This window comes from Orcinus orca, chromosome 13 (genome assembly GCF_937001465.1).
Source record: "Orcinus orca chromosome 13, mOrcOrc1.1, whole genome shotgun sequence".
In the NCBI taxonomy this organism is placed as follows: Eukaryota; Metazoa; Chordata; class Mammalia; order Artiodactyla; family Delphinidae; genus Orcinus; species Orcinus orca.
This window is the reverse complement of record NC_064571.1, coordinates 35,738,001-35,762,928: the sequence shown is the minus strand read 5'-3', so window position 1 is coordinate 35,762,928 and position 24,928 is coordinate 35,738,001. Positions and strand designations below refer to the sequence as shown.

At 44.9% G+C, this 24,928-nt stretch overlaps 1 protein-coding gene and 1 long non-coding RNA gene across 8 annotated transcripts in view; one reads left to right on the top strand and one right to left on the bottom strand.

Moving 5' to 3' along the window:
* The first annotated feature begins 1,738 nt into the window (after positions 1-1,738).
* The window catches only part of MEIS1 (Meis homeobox 1), a 137,320-nt gene continuing 114,130 nt past the window's right edge, over positions 1,739-24,928 (top strand). Inside the window, exons 1-6 of one of the 7 annotated variants that reach the window (XM_033400394.2) lie at positions 1,739-2,610; positions 4,465-4,691; positions 6,547-6,688; positions 7,217-7,267; positions 8,070-8,120; positions 9,522-9,668. In XM_033400394.2, coding sequence (XP_033256285.1) covers positions 2,599-2,610; positions 4,465-4,691; positions 6,547-6,688; positions 7,217-7,267; positions 8,070-8,120; positions 9,522-9,668 — 630 coding nt within the window. In that variant the 5' untranslated portion in view covers positions 1,739-2,598. The remainder of the gene's footprint in view (positions 2,611-4,464; positions 4,692-6,546; positions 6,689-7,216; positions 7,268-8,069; positions 8,121-9,521; positions 9,669-24,928) is intronic. The other 6 variants (XM_033400395.2, XM_049696417.1, XM_033400392.2 and 3 more) reach the window with 6 other exon arrangements.
* Positions 9,275-24,928, bottom strand: part of LOC125960921 (uncharacterized) — a 21,122-nt gene continuing 5,468 nt past the window's right edge. Inside the window, exons 2-3 of the long non-coding RNA XR_007471109.1 lie at positions 22,648-22,801; positions 9,275-9,336 (exon numbers count right to left, since the gene is read on the bottom strand). This is a non-coding gene — a long non-coding RNA (uncharacterized LOC125960921). The remainder of the gene's footprint in view (positions 9,337-22,647; positions 22,802-24,928) is intronic.

The window sequence follows — 24,928 nt, the reverse complement described above, 5'->3', positions numbered from 1 at the left end:
GCGTATTAAGAGTTGGCTTCAATACATTTGAGAGCTCCTAATCTTTTCCAAACAGTCTATGCAGATACGAGCCCCTAATCTTTCTCAAAACTCTTCCCCCTTCCTTCACCTCCCCCGCTTTGGGTTGGTCCGCAGCTGGCGGGGTGGGATGAGGGTAGGGGCGATGGGAGCTAGGGGCCGGCTGCTTTGGGGGAGTCAGCCTTTTGGCCACAATCAGGGCGGGAATCCGGAGTGGCAGTTTGCCTTCCCGGCAGATCGAAGCTCCCTGCTGATCGATTATTTGATAATTGATTTTCCCCGCAGCCAATAAGCTGCTGCCTTGGCGGGAGCGTCTCCTGATTGGCCGAGCCCTCCTCCCCGGCTGCCTACCGAGATTTGGGTGAGCTCATTTTCCACTCGACCGCAGGGGGAGTTTTCTGCGAGGTTTCAACTGGAGGGAGGAAAAAAAATCGTGCTCCGAGCCGAGCGAGCTGCGAGCCCTGCTCCGGGATGTGAGGTTTCCAGCCCGCTGGTCGAGCTGTTGCGGCTGAGCCATCTCGACAGATCAGAGCCGGGCGGAAAGAAAAATAAAAACGAAAATAATAAATATAATAATATACTAATAAAGGGCAGGTTGAGAGCGGGAGAGTGAAGAAAAGGAATTTTTTGTTTGCTTAAACCGGAGAATAGGTATTGAAAGGGAGAAAGTTCAAATTAGTGGCTGGTTGGGGCCTCCGAGTTGTGGGTAGGGGCAGCTTTTTGTCTGAAATCTCAGCCCCCGAAGTGAATTTCTTTTTCTTTGGCACTGGGAGTTTTCCCTGAGCCAGACTGGGGATCGGAAAGAGGAGTGGGGGGAAGAAGGGCATGGGGAGGAGAGCGCGGGGCGTCGCCGGGGAAAGAGCGTGTTCGAGGCCGGAGACCCTCGGCGCCTCGAAGACAAAGGCAGCGCGGCTGCAGCCCCAGACGAGCGCGCCGACCCCGCCGCGCCGCGCCCTGGGCGCACGGCCGCCTCGCCCGGAGCGGGTCGGAGAAAGAGCCTCCCTCCCCGCAGCTCCCTGGCCCGGGCTCCACCCGCGAGGTCGGGCTGCCCAGAGCCCGCGTCGGGTTTCGCTTTCCGGCGATCATAAATAGCTTCGTGTTTGTAAACAGGCGCTGGGGGCACATTCCCGGCTCTGGGCTCATTGTTCCCTCCCTTCCTCTCTCACTTTGCGCAGGACGCCGGGGCTGGGGCTGGAGGCCTCCGGGACTAGGAGGTGGGGGCGTCCAGATCCCCAAAGTGAGAAAACGCAAGCATTTCCTTTCCTTGGGCCGGGTGTCCACCTCTGACAGCAAAAAAAAAAAAACCCTCTAAGGTGGATCTGCAGAAAGCCCCAGCCATCTCCACCCCACGTTCTCGGGACTTCTTAGCACAGCCTTTCCCAGCCCTGTTCCTGCGCCTCCTCTCTTCGCTCCTGGTTTGACTTTTCTACGTGGTGTGTTTGGTTCTAAGAATCCACTACTTTCTGCACCAGCCCCCCTCCGCCCCGAAAAATACTGGCAGACCCCAATAATTTCGAGGAAAGTCAGGAAGTCAATCCACGGAGCCCTGTGCAAAATAACTCCCGCTGCTGCCTGCCCCGCTTTTATTCCCAATCTATTTCAAGAGAGCTTTGGAGAGAGAGTCTGGAGGGGGAGGGAGAGAAAAGCATACGGAAAATAAAGCCGGCGGCCGGGGGCTACTACCCGCGCTTGTGCGCGTGTGCCCCGGGTGTGTGGGTGTTTGTGCCTGGGCGTGCGATTTAATGGAGCGCCTCTCTGCCTCTCCAGTGCGGCCAGAGCTCGCTTCGCGCACCCACCCCTGCCGAGGAGCCTACTTGCTGCAGCCCAATGCATTGTGTAAGACGCGACCTGTTATGGCCACCACTACTTCCGGGTTCTAGCATTCTGGTCGGAATCCACCTCTCCGCCTGTGCAACACACACTTTACACACGCACGGGGACTGCAAGCGGGCAGCATCGATCGTGGCTCCTTTAAGACAAACTCAGACAGACATTTTTTTTTAACCCTCCTCTAATCTCCCTCCAGTGCAGCAGTTGCAAAGAGGGAGGGAGAGAGAGAGAGAGAGAGAAAGAGAGCGAGCGAGAGAAGAGAGAAACTGATTAGGAATTAGGACTGATTCAAGGGAAGCGAGCGCTAGGGCTTTGTGCATTTGAATATTAACATTTGAGGTGTTCTGACCAGAAGAAGACTGAGCGGATGATCATTCATTCACCACGTTGACAACCTCGCCTGTGATTGACAGCCGGAGTGGCAGAAAGCCATGAGATTTGGTAGTTGGGTCTGAGGGGCGCTTTTTTTTTTTTAACTGATTTTTTGGGGAGAGAAGATCTGCTTTTTTTTGCCCCCGCTGCTGTCTTGGAAACGGAGCGCTTTTATGCTCAGTGACTCGGGAGCTTTGCTTCAGGTCCCATAGACCGAAGATCTGGGACCAGTAGCTCACGTTGCTGGAGACGTTAAGGGATTTTTCGTCGTGCTTTTTATTTTTTTTTTCCGGGGGAGTTTACGTATTTGTTTCTTTTCACACTGGCCTTAAAGAGGATATATTAGAAGTTGAAGTAGGAAGGGAGCCAGGGAGGCCGATGGCGCAAAGGGTACGTATTAAAAAACAATTGTGGAACTCAAATGTGAGGTTAAATTGAAACGTGGCTGAAAGACACTGCTAAAAAGTTTCCTTTTTTCTCTGTCTTTTTGAATGAGGCTCCTAAAGCCGTGGCCTAAAGCGAGAGGATTTATTCAATGCATTTGTAGACTTATGTATATTAACATGTAATTGTTAATTCAAGTAATCAAGTTTTCTATAGATTCCTAACCAGCAGCTATATAAATAAAAATACAAGCTCGGGCAATCATCTGTTTAAAAAACAAAAACAAACAGCGCTAGATACCTAATGTTATATAGCGTGAGCATTCAAGGAGCAGAAGTTTAAGGCTAGTTTTAAATTAAAATAAGCAGCTAGAAACTTCTGATACGTTATTGATTATGCTCATCTTTAATATCACTGAAAGTATTTAGCATTTTTAAGCAAATAACTTTGTCATAGTACAACGGTTTTGGGGGTCGGAAAGCATTCATCTTTTTAAAGTAATTTTAATGTACATGGTTTTTTATGCAAGGTAATACTTTGTAAGCTTTTCTTAGAAGAGCCCTGCACTAATTGGATACTAAGCACACAACTACTCACTTTAAAAATGCAATACTAATTTCCCCAATATTCCTATTTGAATGGAAATGTAGTGAGAGTAAAGTGAGACAATGACAACCCAACAGAGGTAGTTTCTTAAAAGAAAGGGGGTCTACAAAAAGCCTTCCTTGCATAATTTGTGCCCTGGCCCTCAAAGCCCTGTTTGCAAAAGAAAGTTACTAGGCTGACACATTTTTTCTTTACTCCTTTGGTTCAGGCAAATGTCAGCGTTCTTCCAAACTCTTTTCACACCTCTGGCTTGAAGGAGATGAAAGTGGCAATTCCTCTTTTCTTTGAAAATCATTTCACTCTCAGCGCCTCCACATCTTGGGAAAAGAACATGCCTGAAATGAAGCAAAGAGGAAAACCTAAATAGCTAAATTTTGCACACAAAAATAATGAAAATATGAAAGTAGTTTTTCTGGAGAAGGAAGTTGGGGGGGTTGAATGTGCATTTACTTTTAAATTTGCTTTAAACCTGATGACTAACATTTAGCTCACAGACATCTAGTCTAGGGGGAAAGTTCATAAGAATAGAAAAAATAGAATAATTGCTCCAACTATACATTTTCTTTAACTTGAGGGGAATATTGCCCAATTCTAAATTCAGCCCCGATGTTGAAGAGAAGCTACCCTTCTCTGAGTTTCACTTATAAGAGAGCCGGTTAGTTTTGTATGATTTAGCAGAGTTTGTCTTGGAGAGCAAAGGAAATGCAGTGTCTTGCAGGACTGACTAACCCCACGCTGGCAGGGAAATAAAATGAGAAGCCTGTCTGAATTCACGTGCTTGGCTTAGCTGTTCCCATCGTAACTTTTTTTTTTTTTTAATTCCCCCTGATGGGAAGGGTCTGTGAAACCAGGCAGGTTTGCTGTACTGTCCTGGCATGTTTTATTATTGTGATTTTGAATTTCCTCCTCTAGAGACGTGCACGTTTTACCTTCTGCCCTCCGGGAGAATGCCTCCCTTTCTTCCTTCTTTCTTCCTTCCTTTTTTGCCAAAGGATCCTGAATTTCTGGCTAGCTGATAGGGACACAAGTTAGGGCAAGACCATTCAATCTAGCCGAGTCGTACCGAGAATCCTAGAAATTTTACTTCTAAAAATATTTTTTTTAATGAGAAATCTCAACTTCAGAGATGCAAGGCCACCGAATTCGGGGTTGAAGGATCCAGCTGGACTGACATTATATAAGCTCCGTGCCCTGCCGTTCCCCCATTTGCCCGCCTGGCCTTCTGAACCTGTTTCTCTCCTGTTTCTCATGCAGTACGACGATCTACCCCATTATGGGGGCATGGATGGAGTAGGCATCCCCTCCACGATGTATGGGGACCCGCACGCGGCCAGGTCCATGCAGCCCGTCCACCACCTGAACCACGGGCCTCCTCTGCACTCGCATCAGTATCCGCACACAGCTCACACCAACGCCATGGCTCCCAGCATGGGTTCCTCCGTCAATGACGCTTTAAAGAGAGATAAAGATGCCATTTATGGGTAGGTACGACGGGCAGCAGGCTAAGCAGTGGAGAGGCGATGCTTTCTCTATTTCCCTTTGCCCTCAGTAAGAGGAAAGCCAGAGCTCTCTGGATTGGAGGTACATTATTTGGTGACTTTTCATTCGCTTTGCATGAAGATTTGGGGGAGGCGGCCTGCCATCCCAGACGCCCCCCCGCCCCCATCTCCGCACACGCTCCGCGCCAGTCCAGCGCCCCGCTCCGCCGAGGCCATGCCCGCGGAGGGGTCGCCGTGCAGAAGTTGCCAAATGTCCCTCGTCCCCCCAGACCCCGGCTCGGTAGCTCAGCGGGTTGGAGTCCTCACTCGCTTGACTTCGCAGGGAGAGTGTTGGGGGTTTCTAAACGTAGGCGCCTTTGTGTTGGAACGAAACTTTTAGTTTAAAGGAAAATCTTTTAAGCCACTGATTGTTCTGACTTGCTAAGTTTACTCAGCCACCGTATGCTGGCTCTGCCACCGCACAATAAAATCAAGGCAGGCCAGTTGCAGGTCAGGCAAGGGGGAACATGCTTTGCATTTAGGGAGTTTGACCACTGTAGTCAAGGAGAGGAGCTCGCTCTGAATTGTCACAGACCTTAAGAAACTTCTAGCCATTTTAGGACTTTGTGTTCAAAGGCGAAACCTGCAGGATTTAGAAGTAGATGCGGGGTGCTCTCGGGTCGGTGTCGTCTTCTGCTGCAGTTCACACCGTGTTCTCCCGGGCCCTTGGGTTAGACCCTGGACTAGTAAAACCCTCTGAAAGTCACTTGTGCCTACTGTGTGCTGATGTATTGGGGGACCTCTTTTTACTTTGCAGCCACTTTTATTTTTATTTATTTCTTCTTTTGAAAAAAAAAAAATCAGGCAACACTGACCCTCCCTGGCTGAAAACCCTTTCTGCTTGATCTTCTGGTCCCTCGTGCGATGGGCTTGTTTAAATCTCAGCGTCCTTTCCGCAGTGTTGTTAACTGCAAATCGTTTAGGCTCCGGGACAGAACATTTGGGGAAGCTTTTTGAAAAGGACCCCAAACTGTTAAATTCCCAGCTGGGTTGTGAGAGCTAATAAAAGACTCGAGACACCTCTTTGGGCATTAGAGGAGGCTTTTTTTTTTCTTTTTTTTTTGATGGGCTGGGATAAGCGACATCTAGGCCCCTCGCGATACTAGCTGCTTTGGCATTACGCAGGAACAAAAATGAAAGGCTTGACCGCAGGAACATTTGAAGGAACTTTCTTTGGGGGGCGGTGGGGACCATCGGCGAAGGGAGGGAGGTGTGCAGGGAGCCGAGGAGGAGCCCTCTTGCTCTCCGAGAGCCGTGAGGTCGGGATCGGGAGATGCAGTCCTCTGACAGTCGGTCCCACAACCAGAGAGGTCCTTTCCCCAAGTTAGCTGAGCGCCTGCCACCAAGATCCCCAGAGCCTTGGGCTTCGCGAGATGGCCTTGGAGGAACCCACTTGAAAGAGCTTTCCCAACCCCTGCGCCCCGCGCCTTTCCCCCCCTGCAGGTCCTGGATGTGCAGAGGAGGGACGAGGGCCGGTCGGGGTGGGAAACTTAATTCAAAATGGCTGCTGGAACCGCTTGGGTTTTATTCTTAGCAAATGTTACCAATTTCTCCGGCCAGATATGGTGAACCGATCCTCAGATACGGTCCATGGCTTAGGGCCTCCGACTTCGGGGGCCCAAGGAGGAAGGGGAGGTGAGCAGTCACCTGGGGGCGCGGGGGAAGGGGAACAAGTAGATGACAAAATCAGGGAGGGGGTCCCCGCCTTGAGCTCGTCCTGCTGTTTTTCTTGGGCGCCTTTTTTCACTGCCGCGGGACTAACCATTGTGTTGTTTGTGACTGTTGTATTTTCTTGCAGACACCCCCTCTTCCCTCTCTTAGCACTGATTTTTGAGAAATGTGAATTAGCTACTTGTACCCCCCGCGAGCCGGGGGTGGCGGGCGGGGACGTCTGCTCGTCAGAGTCATTCAATGAAGATATAGCCGTGTTCGCCAAACAGGTCAGCAAAATCAATGTTTCAAAAGTAAAAGAAAAAAAAAGAAAAAGAAAGAAAGAAAAGAAAAGAACCTCCCTCCCTCCCACCCAGCACATTTGCAAAAGTAACCAGCGAACAGTCCGCCCTAAGCCAGGCCTGTTACCTCTTCTGAGCTTTTCCTCCTAAATGAGTGTCTTTGCGGACGCCTGAAAATCACCCCAGTGCTTACCCACTCCCGCTACCTAACCCGACGCAGAAAGCTCTGTAAAATGCAACCCCAAAGCCCACGCGCAGGAGCTGCCTTGGACTTGGCGAGCTGGGCAGCGGTCTCTCAGAAGCACAGTTGCTGGGAGAAGTAACCCTGTGCTCTGGGCTTGTTTTCGGATTCTTTGACTCACATTGAAGGGTTTCTGCACGGGACGAACTCGGTGTCACAGAGCCTCTCCCGGAGGTTACATCCTGCCCCCGACAGTGTAATGAGGCAAGAAACTAGGAAGGCGACCAGATTTCAAATGTTTCTTTCTCCCCACCCCCCTTCTCACTTGTATTTAGATTCGCGCAGAAAAACCTCTATTTTCTTCTAATCCAGAACTGGATAACTTGGTAAGAGCGGACCCCTTACTCCCCTCCTCCCACCTTCCCTCCCCCCCCCCAAAATCCCCCCTCCTCCCAAGCTTTACTTTGAGAGCCCTGAGGTTTCTAGACCGGTCTTCCCCTATCTGCAAGTGGGCTGCAAAGGTTTCCATCCACCCGCAAGTGGTCCGGGACAAGGTCCCGGGGAAATAAATTCACCTCGAGAGGGGCCGGGCAAGCCGGCGCGGGGAAACGCGAGCTTTGTTTTTTATGACAGCCGGGCAGCGCGGCTCTAATCAGCCCGGGGATTTATCTCCGGGCCTGTCAGCGTGTGTGCTTAAACTTTGCGGACTTCCCAGCCCTCAAAGTCGCGTCATGAGGACAGCGACCGGGCCAGAGGCCCCAAACCACCAGTTTATCTGAAAGGTGTGCAGAAGGTGGCAGAAAGTTTGCAGTGTGAAAAGCCACAGTCTGGGGACTGTTGGGAATATTTTCCACGCACTCCTTGCAAGGAAACACCTAGTCGAGGGATGCGGCCCTTTGGGGGTGGGGTAGGGGCAGTGGCGCTGGGAAAGGGTGGGGGAGCCATGGGAGAGGAGAAGGTTTATGATCCCCCTTTAGATGCTTGGTTGTTGTTTTAGCTATTTTTTTCTCCTTAAGAAATATAAACCTCTAGATGGTACCCACTCGCTGCTGTTAAGTTTTAGTGTTATTGCCATAAATCAAAATAACTCTATTTGGGGGGTGGGGGGAGGCTGGCGATGTTAGAGCTGCAACAGCCAATTTTCTGCAAACTAGGAATGGGGCGCTCATTCTTTTTGTATCTTTGCAGATGATTCAAGCCATACAAGTATTAAGGTTTCATCTGTTGGAATTAGAGAAGGTAATTTCTCTAGCTTTTTCTCCTTTTGCTTCTCCCTCATGCCCAAACACACAGAGGGGGAGGGTTCAGAATGGCTGAAGTTCAGGCTTCTGAGACATTTGCATAAATGACTTTCTTTCTGGTAATTAGTGTCAAGGCCAATCTAAGCGTCCATTTCTCTTTGCAGTTTAATTACAATTTTAGCCACTAAAACCGGGATCACAAATGCCCTAGCCTTGTATTCATTCTTAATACCTTGCTGGCTTTGTATAAACAGTTGCAATTCTAGGCATCCCCTCTGATGTTTAGAATGCTGTTGTGAGTTTGCTTGCAGGTTATATACCTCTGTGGTCTCTTCTCTTCTTCCTCCTCCTCTTCTTTGCTGCCTCTGAGGGGGAAAAGTTTTGTTTAGTTTTAGTGAGTTTCTGGAAGACAGTCTGAGAGCAGCGGCAGGTCAGACACAGGGGAGAGGCAGAGGGGGAGGAGGAGAACGAGGCAGGGAGTCTGGAGGAGTGGTGGGGGAGGCACTTTAACCGTTTTGCAGAGACAAAGCAGAGTTGATAGTTGTGTCAATTTCTTGAATCTGAGAATCCTGCACACACCCCACCTTCACACTCAAGAAAGGGTGTGGGATAACGTGATTTTGCTAGCTGTTCCATAAATCTCAGCAATAAAAACTTAATGCATTGGAATTCAAACTAACATTAAATTGCAAGCACACTGGGGTTTCTTGTGAATTTTTGCATGTCAGTGATGCCTGGGTCCTGTAAGAGACCACTCCACTTATGCCTAAATATTTTGAAGCATCTTTTTTCCTTTTTTTTTTTAAAATCAATTCGATAACTTTTGGTGGCTGTAGGGTTTTTCCCCCATATCACGAGTCTTTTTTTTTTTCAAGGAAGCATCATAAAATATGCTTCTTATAGATAGAAACCCTAATGACAAATGTTACAGGGACTTGGGTTTTCAGGCATATATCCTATACCAACACAGTATTGGTCCTTTGGAGATATATATATATATATATATATATATATATATAATTTTTTTCTTAGACATGTTGGAAAAGGATTTCTGATAAAGTAACTGGACGAAATTAAATAGTTTACCTTAAATGTCACCCACGCAGGTCACCTCTCTAATGGCCACAGCCCCGGGAGCTGATGAATTTAACACGGGTGTTGAATATGTTGTAGCCTGTGAATCATCTTGTCACTGTCAATTTTCTGCGATATCTCTATTTTGCAAGAAAAGAAAGTTATTCCTAATTCTGGATGCGTCTGAGGGTCTCTGGAGGACACTTGCCCTGTGTTTCCCCTATTTAGAAGTTTGGATCTCACAAGGGGGTGGATTGCACTTGTCAATGTCATTTATGAACTTCTGATTATATTTCCTTTTTTTTTTATTTCTGTCATAATGTAGGTACACGAATTATGTGACAATTTCTGCCACCGGTATATTAGCTGTTTGAAAGGGAAAATGCCTATCGATTTGGTGATAGACGATAGAGAAGGAGGATCAAAATCAGACAGTGAAGATATAACGAGATCAGCAAATCTAACTGACCAGGTACGCGCTTTTCAATTTCAACATCCCTGGGAGAAAAAAAAAAAAATCTGTATGCATATTGCTTGCTGGGTCACTACCACCTCCTTTTATTATTTGCATATGATTAAGTCCCTTTTAGATACATTTCCATCGAAATGAAAATTTTTGAATAATGCGGCTATTATTGCTTCATTAAGGCTGGCTCTGGGATTCGACCTGGAGAGATGAGCTTGTAAAAGCTTTGCCTGCAAACTTGACCTGTTTCTTGTCGCTTTTAATTTTTGTCTTTATTTTATTTACCCTCTATAATAATGGGAGTGTTAACTGCCAGTGACCGCCTCTGATTGTAGGGCTTTGTTCTGGAGCATTTTTTTCCCCCTTGCTATCTCGAAGAAAAGTGTAGGGTCTGCTTATTTCTTATTTTATTAGGAATAAACCCAAGATAGGTGGTCTAAGAGAGACAGGGAGGGTTTGAAATCTAGCAAATGCTGGCTATTTTCTCCCTGTCTATACGGTTCATTAGCCTGTCTTGTCAGTTTTCCTCGGCCGAACGCTTCTAGACCTCACTGAACATTGCTTTGTGCAGTGCTCGCTGCAAGCTCGCCCATTTTATTGTACTTAATAGAAAAAATAAGACCAGGCCGAGGTTATAAAAACAGATAAATATGGACGTTTCTCCTCCTCCTTTCCACTCATCCTCCAGCTGGTACGTGCTCTGGGCCCTCTGGGTTGGCAGCTTTTGGAAGTGTCAGCGACAGGGGCGCCCGGGGACTCCCTCGGTGTGGCGGGTGGAGGACCTCGCGCCGCCCTGCTCTGAACTGCCGGCCTCTGCTTGCTTCACCCCCTCCTCTCTCATCCTCCAGGCCCTTCTTCCGCTGCTTTGCTAAGTGGGGACGACTTTTATTTGGAGTTGCTGGGGGGCATTTCTCTCTCACCCCAACACCGATGTTTGCTCCCAGTCTCTCTCTCCTCTCTCTCCCCCCCCCCCGCCCCCGCTCCTGTCGCTGTATCTCTGGATTGGTCCAGAGGAGTTGCAAAAATGCACTGAAAGTGAAAACGTGAGGAGTGGGTGAGATGAAACAGGGCTCAGGACAGCTCTCGGTTGCGAATTGTGGCACCGCGTCTAAAGATTTGGGTGGCGGGCCTCCTGTGCTTCTCCACCTATAAGTGAAGGCCCAGAGTTGTTTCTCTTTCTGACTTGGCACGTGAGCTCCGTCTTGGGGGAGAGAGCAGCCTGCCTTTGTTAGGCCAAAGGACAACCAGTCATGCAGAGTTTTCTTTGCAAGCTCTACCATGATCACGGTTGGCCAGCGGCTGCCTTGCAGACTCCTTGCCGGAATGCCCGACTCCTCGGTCTCGGTGTCATCTTAAAGTTTGCTTCTCTCCATATCACCCCCTTAAAAAAAATTCCCAGCTTGGATTTCTCTGGGTAACCCCGCGGCAGAGGCTGAATTCCTCCTTTTCCCACGACGAGTGGAAGGCAGGCAAAGCTGAGATTTAAAAGCGCCAACGCGCCGGGTCCTTCCTACTATTTGGCGAGTTGCAAACTTTTGGCAGTGTAGACAACACTCGGAACAGGCAGCCTGCGCAATCCTGGAGCGTCCCCACCGAGGTGGGAAACCTGCAGGCGGCTCCGGGTCCCGGCCCCGCCAGCTGCTCGGCCTCCCGCCTGGTTCAGGCCGCCAGGCCTCACCCGGAGCTGTTAAATGCAGATTCCGCTGAGGAACCCTCGGGTAACTGCTGTTGAATAAAAATTGTAATCCAACAAGCCTAACTAGAAAATGGGATTCTAAAAGCTCCGGAGTGCTGGGTACATAAAGCTATCTGAGCAAATTACAAGAATCGCTTAGGGGCATGAATGAAATCAACACTTTAATTGCCTCCAAAATGAAGATTTATACCCCATTTTCTCATCGAATCATTATTTTATTAAAGTCAAAGATAAAGGACCAGAGTTCGGGGTGTTACTCAGTTACCTTTATTTGAGATACGCAGATTGGAAGGCAGTGGTTTTGGATAAAAATTCGCACTTCATTCACCTCCCCACCTATAAAATGAGCAGTGTGCGTCCCTCTCCCGCCGCCTACAAGTGGGCTTCGCAGCTCTGGCTGAGCTCGTGGCGCCGTTGGCCTGTGCGCGTGGGCGCACTCGCGTGACCCCTCGGGCTCACCGAAGTCTCCGTTGGTCGTAGGGCAGCAAACCCCAAGCTTGTGCTTTGGAATTATCCGCTTCCCTGGAGCCAGGAGCGGGAGTGCCTGGGCTCCCTTTGGGGAGGGGCGCGCAGAGCGCGGGGCGCACGCGGGACTGTGCCTCGGCCGCGGAGTGGAGTCCCCTGTCCTGGGAGTTGGGAACGGAGGGACGAGGCACTAGGGCCGCCAGGTGGGCGCCAGTGCTCCCAACTGGAGCCGGCTCACGGGTCCCCGGGGGCCGGGCCCGGAAAGGACGGCCTCGCCACCTGTCTGCGAATGCGGCCCAGCCAGTCTGAGCTCCGGTGGAGTGTGCGCTGCGGGACTGGATGCTTCAGGTGTGGTGCGAGCGCGGGGCCTCGTTAGCTCATTAACCCCTCTGTCTCTAGGGCCTGATGGCCGCGCGGTTTATTTTACTTTACTTTTCTCCTCGGAGGGCGCGAAGGCTGCCACCCGCGCGGGGACTTGGGATCCACGACTTTGATACCAGCCGGCTTCCCAGAGGGCTAAGTCGGCGGAAATCTGCTTGGCCTTGTAGTGTCGTTAGTTTGGTGGTATTTTTTGTTTTCGTTTTTTTCTTATCAGATTAAGACGCCAGTCGAAGCCGTAATCCCGCTCCCACCCCACTTTCAACTCCCTGCCCCCCACTCCCGCTCCCAGACCCCGAAGTCCCAGGCCCGAGAGTCACCTCCCGCGGGCGCAGGCCTCCCGGGCGCCCTCTCCCGACTGCTACGCTCCCCGCTTGGCACGGACGCCCCCGACGCCCAGGGCCTGGGAGCAGCGAGGGGCACCGGGGGCTTCCGAGCCTCGGCAGGGGTGAGGGCCGTGCTGAGACCCCGGGAGCGGGCGCAGAGGGGGCCACCGTGCGAGGCGTCGAGGCCAGGGTTGAGCCTGGTTTGCGATGGAGAAGGACGCAGGGCGAGGGGAGGCGGGGCGCGAGTTTGGGGGACCCAGGGTGGAATTGGGGAGGCCAAGAGGGGTTACGCGGGGAAGAATCTGGCTGCCCAGTCGCTAGACTTTAGGCCGCACTCCAGGAGGGAGCTATCGAATTAAACCTTCCTTCCCAGGGCTGTTTGTTGCTCGCCACTCCTTGAATCTAAGCATTTTCCATTTTCAGGAGGGGTCGAGAGAGGGAATGGAGAGCAGAGCAAGAGTCCTCGGGCCCTGAAGGCCACCAGCCGAGGTGGCCAGGCCTGCTGGTAGCGAGCGGGAGTAGCTTGGCCTGTGCTCGGGCGCCAACCCGGGTTCTCCTACAAGCGGTGGGAGGCAAAGAAAAGGTCCCTTTGGATTACAATTTTTATTCAATAGCAGCTCTCCGGGGGGTCCTCGGCTGAATCTGCATTTAACAGCTCCTGTGCAAGGGCTGGCGGGCTGCGCAGGGCGCCCTGTTGCCTGTTAATCCAGATTTGTCTCTAATATCTGGGGAGAAGTAATGTGGCTCGCGGAGATGGAACCAGAAAGCCAAGCTCGCCAGGCAGGTTAAATGCCAAGTGCTGCTGAGCTCCCCGGGGACGGGGGACAGCCGCCGGGGCTGCGTAGCCCAGGCTGGAAAGCGCCAGGCTTCTGGGCCTTGGGGATCAGGGGCAGCCCTGATCCGGTGCGATTTGGTTCCCCAGTGGGCCAGGGAACCCAGGTGGCGATTGTTTTATTTGAAGAGTCCGGAATGTTGTTTCTGAAGCATAGTTTGAGATAAAATTCTTAAAACTGAACTTGATCGAAAGCACCCCTCCCTGCAAAGTGTGATGGGGATGCCTCCAAGGGAGATTTAAGCCTTCTCTTTTGGGGAGGTGTTACTAAGGGATGGGTATGGGGAGGCCTAATATTCTTGATGTATTAGATGTGCTGCTTCAGGGAAAGAAAAAAATAGATGAGACTATGGGATATTTACTAATACTAGGAATGCAAGCAATTTATTTTCATCCACTAAGAAAACTGGACACAAACATGGAGGGATAGGAAAATGGTCCCTTTGTCAGTTTGTTTCTGAATGCTTACACACGGACACATCTTATTTAAGTTGTAAGTACTTTTAGGGTCTCAGTTAATGCCTTAATCCTGGAACCTCTGTGTCCACAGGCCTTGCAAGTGATGGGGTCTTGACACCATCTAACTTTATTTTGATTGTTGTTGTGAGTCATGGAGGGTACTCTTAATTCCCTTTGGAACTATGTCAAAGGGAAATTATGGCAAGATTCCCTTTAATGATTAAATAATAAGGTGTTGACTGCTTGTCACTACAGTGGCTAATTGGGATGTTCATTCTAGGCTCTTTGTTGCTTAGTATCCTTTGATTTCAAAGATAGTTGTTTACCAGGTGTGTTTTTATTGTTGTGTTCTGATTGGCGCTCTGTGTGTATTTATGTGTGAATGTCAGAGTAGGGATGTATTGATTCTTATTAGGGGCATGTCAAAAACATTTGAGAGGGAAAAAAAGAAGTACAGAGTATATGCAGGTAGGTTGAGATCAATTACATTGTTAAATGTCTCAAAGTCTAAATGCTAATACTACAGAAGTTATTCCCCTTTCCTAGTTTCTCTCTCTCTCTCTCTCTCTCTCTCTCTCTCTCTCTCTCTCTCTGTGGAAGTCTCCAGTGCAAGTTCTATGGTTAATAGAAAGCAATGATACTAATGCTACTTTGTACAAGGTAAAGCCCCATAACACTAACTATTGTTCAGTGATTTAACTAGCTCTGTGGCAATAGGTCACTCAAATAGCAATCCCTTTCCCACCAGAATGACTCCATTGCTCATGATTTGGAAATATATAGAGTGGTTGTGTGGACTCTTGCTATTGGTCCTAACATAGAGATTTTTATTAGAAAACATGGAGAAGCTTAAATAGTAGAAGAAGAAGAGAAGGAGGAGGAAGAAGAAAAGGCATTAAAATACGGGCCCTGCTTTCAAAAAAGTAACTGAAATATCATGCTGTAATTGCCCAACTTTGGAAATAAACAAATTTTAAATCATTATGTTTTCAAACACTCGTATGTTTAAATGTTAAAATGTTTGTCATAGTCCGAAAGATTTAAAACACAGCTGTTGCCGGGTGATGGATGGAAAATTATGGAATAAAACTCCATATTCTTAAAAACAAAGACTATTTGTGGTCCCATAGTAGAAACGTAGGTTTTTTTAAGGCCAAGCGGATAGACTAAAGTATTACGGAGGGGCCTACTGTTATAAAACTAGCTTACCTTCCCTCGCAGGTGGAATTGGAGAAACTGAAGAAAGCACAACAAGTTGTATTAAGACACTTATAAATGAAAATGCTGTCAAATGGATTCAAGTGAAGGATTTTCACATTGGTAATGCTATGCTTGCCATTGCAATAGCAATATTTTCTCATGAAACGTAAATATGTCAAACCAATGTGAAATGCTTAAGTTTTAATAAATGATCATTTAATCAACAAACACAACCCGAGTATGTATACAGAAACTTTTAAAGGAAAGTCGGCAGACAGCCAAATTCCTATAGGGACTAGCAAGGGAATGATCAAAAAACGAACACAAAATAAGACTTCCTGTAAGAAGGTCTATAATTCAACATTATTTGACTCCACTGTCAGGGAAATAGTTGAAGGATAGTAAACTGATACCATTCTCAGTCATTTTTGTTACACAGTCTTAAATGTTTGCAACTATAGCATTTTCCATGGCCTTTTTTGGATTATGATATCTGTTATATTTGTATCAAAGTAGCACTTGAGTTTATGTTATAATTGAAACAGATGTTTTTGCCATTTCTCCTGAGTGCAAAAAATTAAGTTAATATTTAAAGATGACATCAAAACTATGGGAAAGTATTCTTTTACAAATAAAGAAATAAAAATAGAATACATGTGACACAGTGTATCTGACAGTTGTGCAGATGTTAGGCCTGAAAGTTTTCAAAATCCCAAGTAAAACAATGCCGCTGTAAATCACATAGGGCAGGAAACATCAGGATATTGGTACCTGTTAAAAAGTTAGGGTCTAAAACATGAAACACAGACTCACGATTTCAATTTAAATAATCATTCCAAAATTTGACGTTGGGGATCCAGCAAAAGTTTGGATATTTTACTATCTTACATATTTGTGAAGAAACCTCACGTGTATAAAATCAGTTTTGAAAAATTCAAGCAGATGAGTAGTGTAAAAGGTAAAAAGACTCCCTCACTGTATCCTTAATTTAATATGCCATGATTTCAGGATTATGGGAATTTGGGAAAGCTTATTGGAGTCTTAAACAGCCTCTCCAGAAAGCAGACCTATATCGGGCAATTGCTGGATTTCCCACACTTCTAAATTTGACATTTTAATAAATGGTATAAAAGCTACCATGTGAGATAAGCGAGTATATACTCATTTAAATATTTGAAACTAGAATCCAATTTCAGTCAATTTAATGCATTCATGTGTGCAGAATTAAAGCAATTGGCAACACTTTGCTACACTCTCTCTGAACACTCTTTTTCCAAATAGCATTTCTTAATCTAGGAAATATGTTCTCGTTAAAGGAAAATACAAGAGTGCAAATCTTTTGAAATTATTTTATATTTCTGGACTTCTTGGTTCAGAATTCCTAAAACTGACTAAAACATATCAAAAAGAGTTTATTCTCTGTTGAAAAGACACTTTTTTTTACATTTATTGAAATATACACCTGTTGTTTATTTGTATCATGAGTACATACAGTTAAATACAAATTATAACCAGAACTAAGTCATTAACTCTCTTTAAGTCATGCAATAACCATACTCTGGCTTTTCCATGCACCACTGTATATGGCATAAACTAATGCAGGATAGCTAAGTTGTGAAAATAAATTTTATATTATTTGCAATCCTCAAAAATACATTTCCCCATTGATTTCTTCCCTTGATAGCCTCATGACTCCATTTACGAGTAATAGGATTTATAATCATGAGGTAAAGAACCGTGAATGTGAAATGTTATGGTTTTTTTAAAAAAGCTTAAATGAAATTGTATTTTTCCACAGAAAGGAAATGCTGTTACTGTTAATAAGTTTACTAAATAATACTTTTAAAATCGCTGCAACTTTTTATGAGTTTAACAAGTTTAAGCAACATTTTATAGTCCTTTTTTCCTTCATTTTGACACAATATCAAGTCTTAAATTTTACAATGGATTTAAACATACATGATTCTGACTCATTTAGAAGATAGTAGTAAGTAAATAATTAACATTTTGAGCGATATTAGAATGATTCCTTGACAACATATGCTAACTTAGAATTAATTGTTATCATGAATTTCCATTTCTATAGATTTTCCCTCACATTTTACAACACAACATGATCGCCTGCTCATTATTCATTAGCTGTAAATGTCTGGGTTGTTGGTTGTTATTTAGCAAGACAGAGCTATAGCTGTTTCTTTTTCATATCACTTTTTCCCCACTGACTGGCAAGCCTCCTATGCCTGAGATTTGAACTTGAACTAGTTTGCTAGGTCTCCTTTCCCTATTTGAGTACCTTGTGGGTTATTACCCACATGTGGGTTTATTTTCCTGAGAAGATGAAAAATGGTCCTCACTTTAGAACGGGAATGAATAGAAACCAAAGTCATCAAATATTCCCAAACTGTGCTTTACAATTAGGTGAAAAACTGAAAACTGTTATTCTTGCTTGCTTTCCCCAGGGCTGTGAATACTTGATGTAAAGATTCATATCAGCTTCTTCGTGCTCTTCCTCTTAAGGCCTAAATGTTTGTTTTCAGTGACTGGATTCTTAACTGATAGTCCATATTTGGTCCCAGACCTCCATGATTTGCATTTTATTCTGCATTTGCATTCACATTATGTCCCATAGAAACTCTTTAAAGTCAAGTGTGTTTATGACTATTATGAAACTCTGGAAAATGAAGTTTATAATGAAACTGACATAGTCATCAAAAGGACAATGAAGGGAGCAATTTGATGTAAACCCAGAGTTTTCTTACTCGGTCCCAGCTTGTAAAAAGGCTTATCTCTGTTCTTTTAAAAACATTAGAAGCTGAATGAATAAGAATTTCTTTGACAATAAAACTCCTCTTAATAGCTCCATAACTATTTGGATGTGTTCTCGAATGTTAACTTAATTTGACAGACAAGCTATAATTAACTGTGACCTATAGTGTTTTCTGTAATTCAGAGACTATTCCTTAGCGATCTGAAAACTTAATTTCATACTAAATGGTGTACAATGTCTGCGGGTCTAAAGGCCTACTTCCACTATTTTTAAGAAGTGGAAATAGTTTGTGTGTCTTCTGGGCTTTAAAAAGGGAGATACTTCGGGGGTGGGGAACTAACAATTTTTACTGCATGAAGTCCCAGCAAACTACCTAGTGCACATGGGTTCTTTTTGAATTTTTTTTTTTTTTTCCGTAGCCTTCCTTTCTATTCAGTGCAATGTTAAAATTGTTCACACAAAGGAAAAAAAAATCCACTGTGTGTTTCATGGGACAAAAACTCGTACATGACATTTTAAGTCTAGGTGTTTCACTGATCATAAAAAGCAGTAGTGTACAGAGAGAGCTAAGAATTGCAGCAAATAGGTAAAACCCTATTAGCTATGATGCTACAATCACAACAGAAACTTTAGCAGTGAAATTAAATTGGGCATTTTGCATTTAGTTGGAACATTTACTTGAAAGTTCCCACCAGATCTGGGGTACTTTTAACATCCCCTCCCCACCCCAGCTTAAGAATATTTTAGTGTTAAGAACTTGGTGCTAACTCACCATTGGACATTACTTTTATTTGAAATTGTTCATTCATAAGAGACTTCATCTCCTGAGTAAGCACCCTGCCCTTCACTCTTGAACAGTTCAGATAAACGTATTATTTATTTACGGTCTATTGTATACATTATTTATGGGAAATATGCTATAACTCTACAGAGCATATGGAATTTATCTTTGAGAGATATGGGTCGCATCTCTGCCAAGAATGGCATAGCCCTGAGTAGATAATAAGACTGCCCTCAGTGTACAGATAAACATCATCTCTTATAGAGTCAGTACGTGTTAGCATTTCATAATAACAGGCGCAAATGCATTTTTCCACTTTCATTTTAATTGTTTCTTGGCTCTAGCTTCTGCCAAAGAGAATCCGGAATTTCACATTTTGAATTGATCTGGGTGATGAATATATCTGAGGGGGGAAATAAGATATTGAGTAGCAGAATCATTTAACCCCTTCATTTCTTTCAGCATGCTTCCCTGTCCCTTCCTTAAGGTGTTTACAATTTTCTGAAGAATCCCGTCCATGACATTTTTAACACTGGTTGTATATTTGGTGGCTTGGCCTATTGTTTCACCTTATTGGGATGCTTTATAAGCTGTATTCAAAACAAAAACACCAAGAAAAATATCAGGCTCATTGTGCCCTGCACTTCCTTGCACAAAATAATAGAGATGTGTAGACCACGCTTGTTCTATGCATATCAAGTGTACTGTTGGTGCGCAAGTATTTTTTATTCTAAGAATTATTCAAAGCCAGGAACAATCTGCATCTGAGCGAGCATAAACATTTTTATTCTGGAATTTGGGATTTGCAGCAACTCAATTTTATTTTCCAAATTACCCTGCCATTTCAATTAGGTACATTGTTCTTCTCTCTACTGTTTCGACATTCTAAAGGTTTGCTTGCCACCTAAGAGAGAGCATTACCTGAGTATTTAATATTTATTGAGGGAATGTAAAGAACATGCCAATAGAAAAAGAGGAGAATAAAACATTAACAAATCAATTATGGGGCTTTTCTTCACTTGTAGTCTACTTCTAATACTCCAAATACTCTATAACTGTTAAAATAATACAAAGAGCCTCAAGAATAATAGCCCTGGGTGTGGAGGAAGAATGGCATTCTGATTAACTGGAATTCCTTAAAAAGTGCACCAGTGGTACAGCTCAACCTCCTGCTTCTGGAATTCACAGTTGCTTTAGTTGATCTCTCAGTTAAAGGCCTTGAACTACAGAGAACTTAGCCAATCTGGGAACCAGAAACACAAATTAAATTTCAAGATGGTTTGAGAAAGGCCTCTCTAATGATTTTACCGAGATAAATAATGAAGAAAAGGGAACAATCTACTCCCCACCTCCAAATTTCACACTGTGAGAGGGCTTGAAAATTCAAAAATCCTTGAGGAATGATGATACTTAGAAAATAAAATTTGATTGAAAATATAAAAACTGGCAGCACTTCTAAAACACACACGCACCGGAAAATTAGAAAATACCCTGTTGCTCATTGTTAGTGGAAATCAGTGGTAAATGTAAGTTTCCGCTATTCTTTTATCCAAAGCTTAATGCCGTAAGGTAGTAGAATAAAACATGACTGCATCTTGGCTGAATTCTTATTTCCTTCTTGTGTCAAAGTTGTGAATTTTCTGGTCTGAGAGTTTAGAAGTAGAAGAGAGAAGATTTCAGAAACACTTGAAAGAGAGCGATGAAGGGCATTGGTGGTAATTTCGAGTTACACAACCTTTCAGGCTGGCAGTATCCCAATAAAGTATATACACAATACAGGCTGTGCTGTGAGGGGGTAAGTCACTTCACCTCCCCAAGCCTCAGTTTTATCATCTGTAACATGGGGATAAAGAACCCACTTTACTGAGCTGCATAAGAACTAAGTAAGAATGCACTTAAAGCATTTAAAACAGTAAACCCTAAACAGAACCTTACATCATATTTCATCTTCTTACCTGTACAGTCTGCCCAGCCTTCAACAACGTGAAGCTGATTTGGGGAGGGGAGATTGGGTAGTTGTTAATGGGGTGTGGTTTTATAGGCCATTATATAATCATAGAGTTTGAGCAAAATACTGTCTTAATTCCTTTTAGGAGGGGTGGCTATTATTCTGATTTCATCATAGTGTGAGAGGGGACTGGCCACTCAGATGTGTGGCCAAGATAGGACAGTGAATCACTACAGATTTGTTTTTAGGTTCAACTTCAAGTAACGGTTATGTGCAGATCTTGTGCTGAGTACTTTTTTCCCACATTTCTGAGTGCAAATGCTTCCTGGCTGAGGTCCAGTTGCTAACAAGATCTCAGTATCTACTTGTACTCAGGATACAATGTTTTTGGCCTTATCGGATGTTCTTTTTGCTAGGATGGTTGCCTAGAAAATTTGTGGTTTGAAGTTGTTATATATAGGACACTTTTGAGTTTATTTTATCTTAATTTGTTTGCAGAATGAGGCGCACTGAATACTGAGTTACAATTGTAAAATAAAACATTGGGAAGCAGGCAGTCTTATGAAAGGAACTTTATAACACCAGGTATGCTGGCATGTAATTTACAGATTCTTCTGCCACTCCTATATTAGCAGTGATAGAAAATCAGCTAAATTTCAGTGGAAAGTTCTCAGCAGATAAATGAAGAGTAAGGTTTGAATTATTTAGGTACAAATATTTGGAAATACAGAGGTGGCAGTTGGATTTGAGGTTTTTTGTTTTGTTTTTTTTAAACATTTAACTGTGAATTATAGTTCACAGGTACAATTTCAGGAGTAAAAGCATATAGAGTCAATATAGGAGTTTATTTTTATTAATACTATGCCAGCCATAATACAATAGCATAGGAAAGGAAAGGTTATTAAAACGTAAATTACGTACTTTTACTAAGATTCCGAGTGTAATGAGGCTTTAACTTCTCTTTTGTTCTCCACAACAAACTGCTTAGTAGAATTTGAACATTCAGTGCACTTGAACCATCTTTAGTTCTGCATCTACTTTGCAGTTTTGAGATTTGGGTAAAACTGGTGTCACCTCTTGGTAGCAGTTTCCCTTTGGGTGTAATTTTCCTTTTTCTTTGTAATTGTCTGAATGTCCCTCCCCCATGTACGAATCTATATCCTCTTCTGAGACCACAGTGGGGTCACTAAGGGATGGTGTTGGCATTGATTCTCAATGTCGAAAAATTGGGCAAAATGAATCAGTGCTGTGTGGATTTCATAAGGAAAGCATTTCGAATACTTTGGGTGGTGTTTTATATCTGTCGTCATTTTCCTTCGCATTGTCAATTCATGTATAATTTCCTGGATGAATTATTTCAACTCTGCAGATCAGTAATGACCCGAGAGTGTCAGAGTTGTGACCTAAAAGATATTGGGCTGTGGGAAAGTAGGATTTTAAGGAGCTTTCGGGGAGTGACCCATCGTGCTGGGCCTGAGCTTCCTAAGCTCACTGCCCTCCCTGCTGCCTTGAGTATTGGGAGAATGGGGCATGGATATTTGCAGGAGAGTAGGCAGAATAGTTAAGGACCAGGAGATTTAAAAAGTGTATCTGACTGCCTCGCTGCTTTAGATTCCATCACAATGTAATTAAAAACACTAAAATCTGTTCTCTCCACGTTCTTGTTCTTTTGCCCTATTCCTCATGCATGTGATGGGTGCGTGGCACTGTGTATACATGAAAGTGCACTTGCGTGTCCCCCCATGTCTTAACCAGAGGCTTTGGTGATTCCTGGAGCTCAGACAATCACCTGATACAAAACTTTTCATTTAGAGATGAAATTACTCCTTGGAGAATTCTCACCAAAGGCAAAAAAGCACAAAAATTCTTCTCCTCCTCTCTACACGCCCCATTACACAGAGATAGAGGATTTAATGTTTGAAAAATTAACGTTTTTGTAGGTTTCATTTGTGGGACGTGAGAGCTGGGAAATATAGAACTCAATGTAACAGATGCTGTCTCTGCCTCCACAAACTGCCCACTGCTGCTATCATGCAGTCGTGTGTGTGTGTGTGTGTGTAAATGTATATACATATATATATGTATACATATTTAAAGCAATACATCAGAGTTGCTAAGGTTTTAGAACTCTACCTTATTTGATGCTGAGTTAGACACACTTATGCTGTGCGTCAAGATACCGGCTGGCGCCACGGTCGTGAGCAGCATAGTTAAGGGATAATTGAATAGTCCTTGAGGTGCATTTCTAGATGAGAAGTCCACAGTGCCAAATATGGTGGGGCTGGACCTGGGAGAAGAGGAAGGGTGGTGTCTTGGGGAGAGCCGCAGATCCTGAGAGGGAATGCTGGATTCCCATTGTCTCGCCACGAATTTACCATCTGCCTGGAGTCACCAGAATTACCCTCAGGCCTCTATTAAGCGGGGAGAGGGGGTGGGTAATAAGCGCATTTTATCGCAGCATTAAAAGGGGGCCCAACAAGAACCCTGGCAGGCCGGCAGACTTGGCCAAGGCAGGTGGTAGAGGCGGGGACGGGGAAGGAAATGAGAAAAAGGAGAAGTGTGTGAGGGAGATAACCTTTGAAAGAGTCTGTCTCCCCGGCACGTGAAGGCCACCACCAGGGACCGCCCCAGAGCCCGACAGAAATCTCCCGAACTTTATCATCTTGCAGCAGGACCGAGGGTGGACTTAGAAAAGGTTTTGCCTCCAGACCGTTCCCGAACACGTTTCAACGTGGCCCTGATCCGCGATATGTGTGCAGGCTGCGGTCTTAATCTGTGAGCTTCTGGCGTTTAAAAACATACACAATCTTAAAAGGGAAGGGGGCAGTTTTACTGTGTTAAAACAAAGCATCCTGCTTAAACTTGTCCTGGTTCAATGAATTTTGCTTAATGATTTCCAGGGATGTTTTTGGAAATCCGTATAAAGAATTTTACATTTTCTTGGAATTATCTGAATTTGCAGCTAGATAGTAGGTTTTGAGAGGAGCAGACTTTACTAGGGCAGGTTTTGCGAGAGCAGGACTCTAGCAAATTGAAGGCGCGTTTGGCGGCTGAGTGTGTAGAGAGCTTTCTGGTATGTTTTGGTTACCAAGCAGATGCCAGTGGGAGCCACCAAGATCTTCAGACAGGAGTTTGAGCACAGCGGACTTTAGATACTCACAAATAAAACATTCTCAGGATCCCCAGTTTCTCAGCTTCATGTACACACAGGTAACATATACCCCTTTTCACAGGAGGACCTAGACCCCTTTTGTCCTTACTGCTCCGTGTTTGGGTCTTTCTGGTGCCTTTTCTTCAGATGGCACCATTGGTTGAGAGACACATTGAAGAATCATACCTGCTGAAGTTATGTGCCTTTAAGGATCCTGAGAGACACTGTGTAGACGGAGGTGAGAAGTCTAGGGAGGGGGCCTAATTAGATGTGGCTATGCTGGCGGTGTGGCATGGCGGCATTCGGTGAGCCCGTCGCCTCTGCCTCGTGGACCAGTGCAGGTATGTGTGTGCACATGTGTGTGTGGATGTGTGCAGATGTCGGGGTGTGAGCACGTGTACATGCACACTGGTGGACTGCCCTGGTCTGGAGGAACTGGATTGTTCACTTTTAGAAGCGAGCCAGCTCTTTCAGGCCATTAGAGATCATTTACTAAAGAGGCCCCGGTGGTTTGAAAAAGTAAGTGTACTGCCCCAAAGAGAAAGCCTACTGATAGGTGCAGACTGAACTTCAGATTTTGAACACTGTGATCATTTCATCAGTTTCTACATAGCTGCTAGCTGACCTCTTCAGAATCAAGATCCCGAGACTCTCATTTATCCACCTTTTTTAAGTGGGACTGGTAGGGAAGAAATTTTGAAGGAAAAAAACCCTCACTATTTGGGCCTGAAAAAAAACAAAAAATGTTTCTGGCATCATAGCGATGTGATGAAAAACCAAGTGCAATAAAACGTCGAAGTGCTTCGTAGACTGTAAAGTGATTTATAAATATTAGGTATCAAATGAAACTCGATGAGGTGGGGAGGAGCAAAGCACCTGTAAAATCATGTTATTTGAAGGTGAAAATAAGATCAGTTTGCATCCCCTGAGCACACACCAGCTGGGAGATAGCCCAAGGCATAGCGAGCTGTACACGAAGCCAGCTCGGGTTAACCATTCTTTCCAGAAGGTCCATAAACTGAATACACCTGTATGTAGATATTTCAGGGTTGACTAGGTCAACGTACGTTGTTCCATTAGTGTTGTTACTTTATTATTGTCGCATTAAAAGCTATAGTAGGTGCCACTTGCTGCACGCCTAGAAATTGATGTATGCTGTGTCTGCAGAGGAGTATTTTCTTAATCCTCATTTACGGATTAGGATGTTAAGGTTATGGAGGTTGTGACTTGTCTTCAGACCATGTAAGTGGTCCAGGATGTGTC